At 39.0% G+C, this 12,576-nt stretch overlaps 1 protein-coding gene across 4 annotated transcripts in view; it reads right to left on the bottom strand.

Moving 5' to 3' along the window:
• Positions 1-12,576, bottom strand: part of DIAPH3 (diaphanous related formin 3) — a 493,080-nt gene that overhangs the window by 326,851 nt on the left and 153,653 nt on the right. For all 4 annotated transcript variants that reach the window (XM_063102549.1, XM_063102550.1, XM_063102551.1 and 1 more), the window contains 3 exons: positions 8,668-8,778; positions 8,264-8,382; positions 7,366-7,482 (listed from right to left, as the gene is read on the bottom strand). In XM_063102549.1, coding sequence (XP_062958619.1) covers positions 7,366-7,482; positions 8,264-8,382; positions 8,668-8,778 — 347 coding nt within the window. The remainder of the gene's footprint in view (positions 1-7,365; positions 7,483-8,263; positions 8,383-8,667; positions 8,779-12,576) is intronic.

The raw sequence follows: 12,576 nt of genomic DNA, 5'->3' as shown, positions 1-12,576 counted from the left end.
AGGACCTCAAATCTTTTCACTTAAACCATCCAGAGTCCACCTTATTACAATATGTGGACGATCTCCTTCTATGCAGCCTTCATGGGAACAATCCCAAGCTGACACTGCCCATTTGCTTAACTTCCTAGTGGGTAGGGGATATCTAGTGTCCCCCGCCAAGGCCCAAAACTCCTTACCGTCTGTAACCTACCTTGGTTTTCTCCTCTCCCCGGGAAAGAAGGAAATCACCCTGGACAGAAAACAGTTTCTTACTGACCTGCCCATCCCCAAAACCAAAACAGAGATCCTATCTTTCCTGGGTCTAGCCGGATATTTCAGAGCATGGATCCCCAATTTCTCTTTGCTAGCCCGACCTCTCTATAATATGAGTAAGGGTCCTCCTGAAGAAACTTTACTCTCCTCACCTCAGTGCCCTTTTCTCAAGCTTTGGCAGGCCCTTCTAACAGCCCCTGCACTTCATCTCCCTGATCTAACTAAACCCTTCTTCCTCTATGTTCATGAAAATACAGGACAAGCTCTAGGCGTCCTAGGACAGAATTATGGCCCCTCCTTTGCCCCCGTAGCATACCTATCAAAACAGTTGGACACCACTGTATGAGGCTGGGAACCCTGTCTAAGAGCCCTAGCAGTGGGGCAGTTACTGCATAAGGAGGCATCCAAATTAACATTTGGGGCACCTCTCACCATTCTCTCACCACATCACCTCAAAGACCTCCTTACCTATAAGGCTCTCCAATCCCTCCCACCTTCCAGAATCCTAACCCTCCTATCCTCGTTTCTGGAAAATCCTGCCCTATCCTTCACTACCTGCCCACCCCTAAATCCGGCTACCCTACTGCCTATACCAGATTCCCCCAACACGCCTTTGTACAGCTGTGTAGAAAGCCTTCAAAATTTTATACCTTACCACTCTTCCATCACTGAGGGACCCCTATGTCAGGCTGATCTCACATGGTTCACGGATGGGTCCTCATTCAAGGAAGGAAACACTCATTACGCAGGGTATGCCATAGTCTCCCTTGATTCGGTTATAGAGGCCCAACCTTTACCCAAGGGTACTACCAACCAGCAGGCCGAACTTATCGCCGCCACGCGAGCCTGCATTCTAGCTGAAGGAAGAACTCTTAAATTATACACTGACTCCAAATATGTCTTTCATATACTTCTCTCTCATGCCGCCATATGGAAAGAACGCGGTCTGCTTAACACCAAGGGTAACACGATCACCAACTCAGCTTTAATCTCCACATTAATTGAGGCATCCCATTTGCCTTGTGAATTAGGAGTCATTCATTGCAGAGCCCACCAGAGGGACGATTCCCCAATCACTCGCGGGAACTGTAAGGCTGACCTCACCGCACGCACTGCGGCAATGCACACACAGACACAGAACGAACTTCCCATTCTTCCATACGGCTCCCAAGGTACAGACACCCTCTCAGCCTCAACTGCCTAATGATGATAAGTCCTCTCTCTTTTGCTTGCTCCATGACCTGTTTCACTCTAGCCCCCAAGCTTTATCCCAGTTTTTACAAGCCTTCTTCTCAATCACCCCAGCTGACAAAGCCCTCTTGCAAAAACTTTCCTCCTCATGCACAATCTGCCAGCGTACCAATCCTAACACCCCTCTCAAACCAGGGCCATACCCCTCCCACCAGGCCAGAGGTCTCACACCCGCGGCCGACTGGCAAGTCGATTTTACACACATGCCTTCTGTCCGGTGCCTCAAATACCTCTTGGTGTTTGTTGATACCTTTTCAGGATGGGTAGAGGCATTCCCAACATCCAATAAAAAGGCCTCCACCATAGCCCAGACTCTCCTTTCCCAAATCATCCTACGATTTGGGATGCCCTCTTCCATTCAATCTGACAATGGACCTGAATTTACCGCCCAGATAATACAAAAACTCTCCCAGTCACTCTCTCTCCCCTGGCACCTACATTGCCCTTACCGACCTCAGGCATCTGGAAAGGTAGAGAGAACCAACAGAACCTTACTAAATTGTCTCTGGAATTACACCTTGATTGGGTCCGTCTTCTACCTCTCGCTCTACTCAAGACCAGAGCTCTCCCAAAAAGGCCCTCCAATCTTTCCCCTTTTGAAGTCATGTATGGTAGGTCCCTCCTACCCCCGTGGATCCCAGCAACTGAAGGACCCATACCACCCACCATGGCCTTACCCTTGCTCTCCCACCTTCGCACCGAATTATGGAAGTACCAGGACTGGCTACTTCCAGATCCGTCACTTTCCAAAAATAACCTTTCACTCAACCCAGGCCAATTAGTATTCTACACTTCCCCGGAACCCAAAACCCCCCTAACCCCTAAGTGGGAAGGCCCATGTCCTGTCATCCTTTGCACTCCAACTGCTGCTAAACTTGCCCTGCCAGGTAATCATGTTACTCCATGGATTCATATTTCCAGGCTGAAGCCTTACACTCAGGATCCACCCTCGGCCACCGAGAACTCCAATAACAAGCTGCAAAAGAACTTAACACACCATTCTTTTAAGTATATCCCTCATCCTACCGACCCTTTCAAACTCCGCCTAACCCCCGATTCCGGAGACATGAACCTTCTCCTTGGCCTTCTCCTGTTCTTTTCATTTCACCCAGGGAGCTTTCAGGCCCCTCTGCTAGCTCCCCAGGGTCACCCATTTACACCTGGCAACAGATCATTTCTGAAACACTCATCTTTCTCTCTCTCTCCCGGAAATTGTTTTCTCTCATGCGACCGCTCCTGGCGGCCGTCCCCTTAAACGCTTCCCTTCCTCAACCATTTATAACCACACCTTTGCCCCACCAGGTTCTTTCTTCTGGTGCAATGGAACCCTCTCTACCTCCATCCAGTCTAATCTTACTGTCCAATGCCTTCTTGTCACCATTGTCCCTCAACTCACTCTGTACTCCAATTCAGAACTGTTCTATCTTCTTCATCCACCCTCAAAACAAAAAGGGGCTGCCTTCCTCCCAATCATGGTTGGTATTTCCCTAACAACATCAGCTGTCGGAGCAGGCCTGTCGGGAGGAGCCTTAGGACACAGTTTATGGGCAGTCAACGACATCAATACTAAACTTGAAGGGGCTCTAACTTCCACTGCTGAATCTCTTTCCTCTCTACAGAGACAAATCACCTCTTTAGCTCAGGTCACCCTCCAAAACCATAGAGCACTAGACCTCCTCACTGCAGAAAAAGGAGGTACTTGCATCTTCCTTGGAGAAGAATGCTGTTATTATATCAATGAATCTGGTCTAGTAGAAACAAACATCATCAAACTCACCGACTTAGCTTCCAGCCTACGAACCACATCCAGTTCTAACCCCTTTTCTTCCTTTATCTTAAGCCCTATCCTAACTTGGATTTGGCCCATTTTGGGACCTCTAATCATTATCCTCATAACGTGCCTTTTCTTGCCCTGCATCATTAGGTTTCTTCAAGCCCAAGTGGGAAAAATTTCTAATCAGGCCTTTAACCAGCTTTTACTTAGAAACTACCAGCTCCTAGATACCGATGAACCCCTCGCCTCATCTGGTGAGCGCCTCAGCCAATGCTGAAGAGACACCACCTTACAGAGGAAACGCATTCCTACATGCCCTCGCCACCGACGCCTGGTTGCCCCCTCCAGTCTCTGACTACAAACAATGGAACCAGTGCATGCGCAACTTGTGGCTTCAAGGAACGTTTATGGACTTCTCCCCTTTTGAAATTACTTGTTTCTCCACCCTCCTTTGGGGTTTCATAATGGGTATTTATGTACCTTCCTCCCTTTGCCCACCCCCCACACAACGCCCCAGTTCAGCAGGAAGTAGCTCGATGACTTCAACGTCCCCTTTCCTAAAACAAGAAAAAGGGAGGAATGTAAGAACCCAAATGCCCCAAGGGATCACACCCTGATCACATAAGCCCTTCTTGGCCACACCCCATCATGGCGCTGGTTGCCCTTCTCTTCCACATTCTCCTTCCCGCCAGCGCAAATCGCACACCAATCAGCTCTCCCCCAAGCCCCATGCGGTATGCTAAATAGGGATTGTATTTTAAACCAATCAGCTTTCCCTTAAAGCCCTATATATACATGTGTGTGCTGCCTAATAAAACGAGCTCTCTCTGGTGGATCGTCAACTGGTGTCGACTGGTCCTTTTCAAACACATGTGAAAGAAACAGACAAAAAATGTAAAAGGAAAACCGAAGTGATAGATGGCATGGGTACTATTCTAATGAAGTACAGTCCTCCATCCCCCAATCACCCCCTAGGACTTATTTCTCTCCTCAATGACTTTTGGCACACTTCTCTCCAAATCCTCCTCGTCAAGTATGTGATGGCTGCTCCAGCCACTTAGGCTTTCCTTCCCAGTCCTTGACTGACTTACCTTCCACCTAAGAAACCACCTGTTAGGCTGAACAAAATTTACTACTGCTTAACATTACCAAAGGTGACTAACAGAGAGTAAAAATGTTCAAGAAACGGTTCTAGGGTACAAATCAAAGCATGAAGGTGCTCTCTATGCTTGCCTCAATTTTCTCAACTTCTTTCAAAGACGTTATAGCCCACCTCCTAGTATTTTAGCCATAATAACCACATTTACACTTAGGTACTTACATTTCACACATACTTATATCTATCACATTTGAAAATTTACATGATACAGTCCTTTTTTACTCTTAACCAATGTTAATCTAATGTTTTAATAATAAAAATTATAATTTTAATAATCATAATTCCAGTAAATTGCTTCTTAATTCTGCAATGCCCAGTTTTGAGTTCATTTATAATGTAGCTGAAATTTTGTGCAAAAACTCTTGGCGGGCATTACTGGCAAAGAATAATGTACTTCTGGGTTTCAGAAAAGAAAACTAAAAAATAATCTCTAGGAGCAATATTGGTGAATCAGAAATATGTGAATAATGTAATTAAGGGGTAATCATAAACTGTTATTACCTCACTGATAAAATGCCGTTTTTGTTGGAGTATTTTCTCTGTAGTATTTTTAACAAATATCAGTAATTATCTCTCATGCACATTCAACTTTCATGGTATTTTGCACATGGTATGCCATTAGTTATTTGATACAGAACTGAATTTGATCATCTTCTCCACTTTCCAAATGTCTTGCTTCATTTTATTTTCCCCCTTTTTCTTGAGAAACAGGGGCTTCCTTTTATGTACATTTTCCAGATGAGTTCAATTTCAGTAAAATTTTCTTTTGTCCCAAAAGTAAAAATAAGAAAAGAATCTAATTTTTCCATCTACTTGTTCTTTTAAATGAGAATATTTTGCATTCCGCATGGAAACAGTTAATCTGTCATTTATGTTTGTTCTCATTAAAAATATTTTAAAATGTTCGTTAAACAAAAAATGTTCGGGTCATCTAAGATTTCTGAAAAGGTAAAATCCAGGTCCATCTTAGGTAGATAAAACCAAAAGATGAAGGTAAAACCAAAAGAACAACATTCACAGAACTGTGTACATCAATAACAGTAAATTTTACTGTATATAAATAAAAGGCTAAATAAAAATTTTAAAGATGAATGTATCACAAAAATATTATGTTAATGACCACAATTCTGACATAATCTTGTAATTATAGCATAATCTCTTTTTAAGAATAAATAATAAGAACAACAATACTAATAAATAACTTTAAGAGTTTGGGGATATGGGGAAGAAACAGATGGAGTTGTCAAGTACAGCAGTCATTGGAACAACTCTACCTTCATAGCAACCTTTTCTGAAAGCAAGACCAAGGTCCTAAGGCTTAAAGAGCCAAGGAAGGAATCAACACAGATGAGCACCAAATTTAAAAGCTGGTTCTCAAAAGATGACCAAAATAGTCATGCCTCACTAACATAACTTTGGAAATGCTACAATTTAATATTTATCTGAGATTCCTGATTCCACTAAAATGATAGGATCACCTGAACATTCTCCAGAACAATTGAGCTTTTTAATGTTTTGAAGCTAGACACAACCACTTGCCCTTTTGGAGCACAGACAAGGGGATTAGAGTCATAAGTGAGATACAGTCCCTGCAGCACTAGGGACACAGTCAAACCACTAAAAGCAAATAACAGTCTTGAATTCTTGAGAACTTAAATACCATCAAACATCCAGAGGTTGACAGGACCAACCACACATGGATTAAGAAACGGATTTTTATATAGCATTTATAAAGTGGTTAAACTGTTGTATTTCATTTTTAATAAAACATCAAAAATTAGTAAATTAAACACCAAAACAGGTTACTAAACTCATATATTATCAATGGGATTTCGAACTACAAAGGAAGTTTGATGCATGACCTACACGCATCCTGAAGAACCTAAAGTTTTTGGGGATCGCAACCCTCAGCACAGTGTGGTCTGCACCACACTCAGCCAGTGAGCGCACTGGCCATCCCTACATAGGATCCGAACCCGCAGCCTCGGCGCTAACAGCACTGCACTCACCAGAGTGAGCCACGGGGCTGGCCCGAACCTAAAGTTTTAACATGTTGACTCTTATCTCGTTAGGTACATCAAAAAACCATTGAGTTTCTCCATGTGACATCACCCAGAGGACATGGGCTGAGTGAGGCTTGTCTAAGAAATTCTTCTACTTGAAATCAAATAGGAAAAAACACACTACCTACAGTATTTGAGAATCAGTATTTGAGTATTTAGCAAAGCTAAAATGGTGGCAATGAAAAGGATTTTGTCTTCAAAGACCTCAGCTTCCATCATAAAAAAGAAATAAAAGTGGAGGATACAGAAAACATTTATTGAGCATACACCATGTGCCAGGGATTTGGCTCTAGGAGTGTTACCCATATTGCCACACTTCATCTTCATAACAACCCAGTGAGTCAGGTACTAATAACCACTTACAGCTACATTTTAATGTAGATGAGGTTGAGAAAGGATAAACATTTGTTAAACTCAGATGTCTAGGATATAATCAAATTTGAAAAGCCATTTGTATAGCTTTTCTGATACATTAGCAACATTAAATGCCACTGTATTATTAAGGCACATTCTAGCTATTTAAACACTAATGAAAGCAATGTTTACTACCCTTTCAAGTAACTTAAAAAAGAAACTAATCAACATCATTCCTACTGCCTAAGGAATAACCAGAAAATATTATCCACTACATGAATAACTAGCAATTTGTTGCTAGTCTGTGTTTTTATTCAGATGAAAAGTTGTAACCAAGAATCCACTGGAGCTTAAATCTATCCAAATGTATGCCCAGAGGAAACAATGCATTCTATGAATCAATATTATGACAGAATTACAAAATTATTTGCTTTTCCAAATCAAATATCAGGTGAACTACAAAATTAACACGTTTATTAGTGAAAAAACATTAGAATATAACTTCCTCTTACCTTATAAAATGATCATTTCGAATCAGCAGAAGATGCTGAAGAATAGAAATGAAATATCCCTCTGCTCTAGTTTCCTTAACTGTGTTCCACACCATGTTGTAAACATCATATGCTTCAGTGAGTTGATTAAGGAGTATATAGACTTATTTATACTCTACACTGAACAACTATAATAATAAGACATAGAATCTGCTCTGTGTATCTTACCCTAATACAGGTATCTTGTATATTCAACACAAAACACAGATATTGAGGATCAGGGCAAACTCTGGAAATAGTGACTTGACCTGACACTTTCTGACTTCTCTGCAGTTAACTACAACCAATCTGCCTCTCCTAAACAAAGATGCTGATGGGAACAAAGGAGGTGGGCAGCTGGTTGTGAATACGGTATAGAGTTCTGAGGGTGCACTGATCAACAAAGCTGGTGCCAAGCACTGTACCTGTCATGGAGAAGCCCCAGTTAAGCATAGGATCTCAGGAAGAGCACAAACATCTGCAGATACGCAGAATTAAGATAGGGCCTGGAGCAGTATGTACCCAAGGCACAGGGAAGGAGCAGCCAGCAGGATGAGGCTGACCATTCCAAATGCTGGAAAGTACTAGGTAGGAGGGGACATGCCAAACATAGAAAGAAAAGAAAAAAGAGGAGATTGTACACATACCACAAGGAGCCAATCCAACAGAATCCATTTGTTAGTAAGACCCATTTACATATTTCGTATTCATAAGAAATACACATTAAACTAGTAAAATAATAATGCTCTTCTGATGCATAAAGGTTTGATTTCATATTGTTTATATAAAAATGGGTTAAATGTTTTAGGGAGTGCAACTGGATGTTTTGGATTTAGTAATTTTATATATTATTTGACTAGACTGGAGAACAAAAGGATATTCAAATTCAGCTCTAATATCTTCAAGGCGATGGGAGAACTCAATCAAATCTTCTTCCTTATGCTCATCGAAGACCTTAAGCTGGATATCCAGGCCATCATTCTTAATACGTTTTAAAATCTAGAGATATTAAATAGAAATTATGGTGAATGATTTTGTTTTTAATTATGCAAAAGAATAGAAACATATAAACAATAAACCAACCATTTAACTTGATCTATAGCATTTAAACATTTAAAGTGTTAAATAATACTCAAATTTTAGCATCTATATTTCAAAAATAGATTTTTATACTCAAGACTTATCCCACAGATAAATTATTCTTGAAGGTAATTTATCTAAATTTCCCCCTACTCAAGTACTCTTCTAATTTAAATATTAATAAGGAGACTGCAGGGCACTTACTGGCAATATCTCTTTCAATCCACAACGCATAAATTCATTTCTGATGTGAAGCCTGAAGTCCAGATCATCAGGAGAGGTAACAAGGGCATTGATGAGCTGCATACAAGCTACCTACAACAGATTACGAAGTAAGACTTAGACAGGGTTTCCAACATTGAAGAAAGATTGACAAAACTGAAACATGGAAGTTTTGTTCTAAGTATTATCAAATACTTTCCATCACAGGAGAGCCTATTAAAACAATATTTAAGTAAAATATTTTAGTGAATTATAAATTATAGAAGAAATATAGTTTCAGTGGAGTTTTTTTTATTTCTCATTTATTTGGCAGTTACTGAGATGAAAGAGATGGAGAAACATTAGCCATTGGTATTGCTCCATAAAAAAAATTCACTCATAACTAAAAGTTAAGTTCTTGTCCAATAATATCATTCCACACACATACAAAAGAAATTGAAAACTACAAATATTTATTGGATGGATAATACTTACCTAAAATAGAATAATAATTTTCCATTCTTCAAGAGAAACAAAAAGTCCTAAAGACCTCAAGGTCAACAAGGGTCTCGAAGCCGGTTAATAGGATTAACCAAAAACTAAATGATAAATACTGTATAATTAATTTCTAGAAGTTAATTTACCAGGCAATGATTCTCATACTTTGGCAAAAATTCAACATTACTATATGTTATGTTTATTAAGACAGAAATAAATTACATAGCTCACTATTTTTCAGTTCACATTTAACACTCCAACTTTCAACTTCTCCACTTTTCATTTTAATCCCTGGTTGAAATATACCTTTCATTATCTAAAATCCATATAGTGGAAGCAAAAATATTTCTCTCTAGAGATGCAAAGTATTTCTTGTTGTTGTTGATAATGTTATTTTTCTAAGTCTGCTTTCTACCCAAAGAACTATTGGACTACTGATCAATATGTTTAACTTCATGTTGTTCCCAAAATTGTCTTTTCTCCATTCCTTAAGGCAAGGTTTATACGAATTTAAAATGCTATTTTTGGAGACACCAACAGGGGTTTCAGTTCCCGCTGGTTGAAATATTTAGTAATTGTTATATTTGATATCTAAGCACTAAAATCTGACCAGCATGCCGCTGTCAAAATTTAAGACTGTTTAAAGTGAGTGAGCAGCCAAAAAGGGAATAACGAATAGTGGGACAAATATCAGCAATGTCATAAATGAGACAGTAGATACACTATAAACAGAAATATCAAAGATATTCAACATGTGGGTTAGAATTGGTCAAAGGAAATCTTAAGAACAGGGCAAATGATCAAAGGAAAATCATCAGGTATAGGAAGAGGTTAACAGCAAAATAGAGGAACATGCCACTATCTATGTCATTTAATCAGCAAAGTAGCTTCCTGCCCTTGAAAATAAAGTGAGGAGGTTTCGTCACATGTGAATACATCGCACCTCAATTTCCTCTAGTACACACTTTACTGCTATCTATTACTTTGCTCAACACAAATATGAGAAAAAATAAAAACTTTATGCATTTTCAGCCTTTGGTTTCTGACTCTTTGGACAAACAAGCTTAAGCACAAAATTCAAGAGACATTAACAGGTGTAATGCCTGAGCTCCATCACCAAGGCCCATTCTATTTTTTCAATGGCTGCCAGAGCAGATGCTTTCTACATGACTGTCCTGAAGGAATTTAGAAAGTCTAACATACAACAGAAGCAAGTAGTCTTTAGAAAGTTAACTCTTGAGTCAACATGTTCATCCTCAATATAGGGAGAAGTTTTTACAAGTAAAATTATGGCTTTCCTACGTTGTAAAAATCTATCAGTTTGAGGAGCTAAATCCAGACTGAAAACAAGTACCAGTAAAATACTTAAATAAAAATTCTATCAGAATCTGTGAACAGTTATTATCTGGGCCTGGAAGATATGGTTTACATTGCTATTCATTTTCCCTACCCCAAAGGAGAAATCATCTATCTGTCTTTGCACAATCAAATTTCACATTTATCAAGTTAAAATGAGTAAGTGATGCTTACAGAGAAATATTTCGCCTCCAGTGCAAATAAAAAAACTCCAAAGATTTTAAAATTCTCTATACATGTGCATTAATTTAGAATAAAAAAACAGACTATATCATGTAGACAAACACGGAAATAATAAAGTATATCAACAGATGTAATAGTCTATAATTTTATTTATATTTCTAATTGCATGTTCTATAAATGGTAGATACAATAAGAGAGCAAGTCAGAGTTTGAAGTAACTGCATATATCCCATACAGACTCAAATAAATTGCAGGACTCAAGAGGCTATAATTTAGATGAACAGGAATATAGAAGAACTTCGACTTTAAAAAATATTTATTCATATATTACCAAAGACATCATTAATTTCTTCTATGTTTTCCCAGGAACTTTTCTGAAACTGCTAATATTGCAATTTTCATATGAAATATTAAAGGTAGCTTTAAATTCCTGAGTATAAGCTTCTTAAGGGCAGGACACTATTTCATTCATCTTTGTAGTTCCAGTTTCTGGCTAGCCCAGGGCAAAGCAGTCACTTAATAATTACCTAACTAATTATACTGTTTAATTATGAAACTTTGCAGTTACCTTTGAAACATTAGTTAAGTTTATCTTTCTAGAAGCCTATTGTAACACATGAGGAAAGTACTATGTAGATTCAGAAAAGTGGCAGTAAATTCTAGATGATGTTAACCACAGTTTATACTTAGATGTGCTCCATATGACAATATCAGTTCACATTATTATTAGTTTATTGTTTCAAACTTATAGATTAATCCTACTGATGCAAATCTCAATAAAAGTAATACTCAAAACAGAGGAATTAAAACAAGTTGATCCTTCTGGGATGCCCCAAAAATGGTCCTAAAAATAAACTATTAATACTCTGCATTCTTCACTTGGTCCTTCATTAAATGTGAGAACAATGTATTTGAAATTGAATGTAACTTTAGTTAACAGTGATGGGGGGGAGGGACTTAAAAAGAAATAATAGATACTACTATTCATTACAGGAAGACCTTTACTTTGTCTTGGAAAAATAAAATGTGAGTGAATTCTGAGCATTTAAGAGATAGGGGGAACAAAATCAACCAAAGCATATAAACTTGGCTAAATCCAGAAAGGCAGGTTAATTTCTGATTTGTTTCAAGATGAGGCCAGTATCGTATTTGTCTGATTATTGCCCAGTGACAAATTTCAAAGTACAGTGATTAAACTCAATTGAGATTTTTCTCCTATTCTTTTTAATATTTGAATGAACATAAACTACTTATATAATGGGAAAAAAATCTTAATTTTTTAAATTAAAAAAATACTGTTTTTTTCCCTACTTTCTGAGACATGAAAAAATGAGATCCAACCAAATTTTCAAAGATCTCTTATGTAATTGAACTGAATAAAATCCTGAGGTTTTTTTTAAAATTAAGAAAAAATTTGATTGTCTTTGCAACAGCCATGAGAATGCAACTCTCAATCTTTGTAGGGAGCATAATCAACAAACAGCCCCTGCTGCTGCCTTCTGAAACACAGCATTTGAGCCGAAGCCACATTTCTCACAGGCTCCTCCAGCCAATGCCTGAACACAGTGAGTATACTAAAACAGGCCTGGACACATGGGACTTTGGCTCAAGGATTCCCCGGTGGCCTTGCCAAGCTCTCTTAGAACTACAGGACAGCCTGAGACACTTTCCCCCAACCTTCGTTCCTTCTCTCTCTCCCTCACCTAGAGTCAGATCTGCACTGAGTTTGACAGCTCTCCCAGCCTCCCCCAACTCCCTCTCCAGGTCCCCTCACAGACATTCCCCCTAGTCTCTTGCACTTCAAACCTCTTGCTTCTCAGAGGACCCACACTAACACAGCCTTATTTCACAAAGCAAGTTTCAACAAGAATATCA

The sequence above is a fragment of the Cynocephalus volans genome, chromosome 7 (assembly GCF_027409185.1).
Source record: "Cynocephalus volans isolate mCynVol1 chromosome 7, mCynVol1.pri, whole genome shotgun sequence".
Classification (NCBI taxonomy): domain Eukaryota; kingdom Metazoa; phylum Chordata; class Mammalia; order Dermoptera; family Cynocephalidae; genus Cynocephalus; species Cynocephalus volans.
This window is presented reverse-complemented; position numbering and strand designations above follow the sequence as displayed.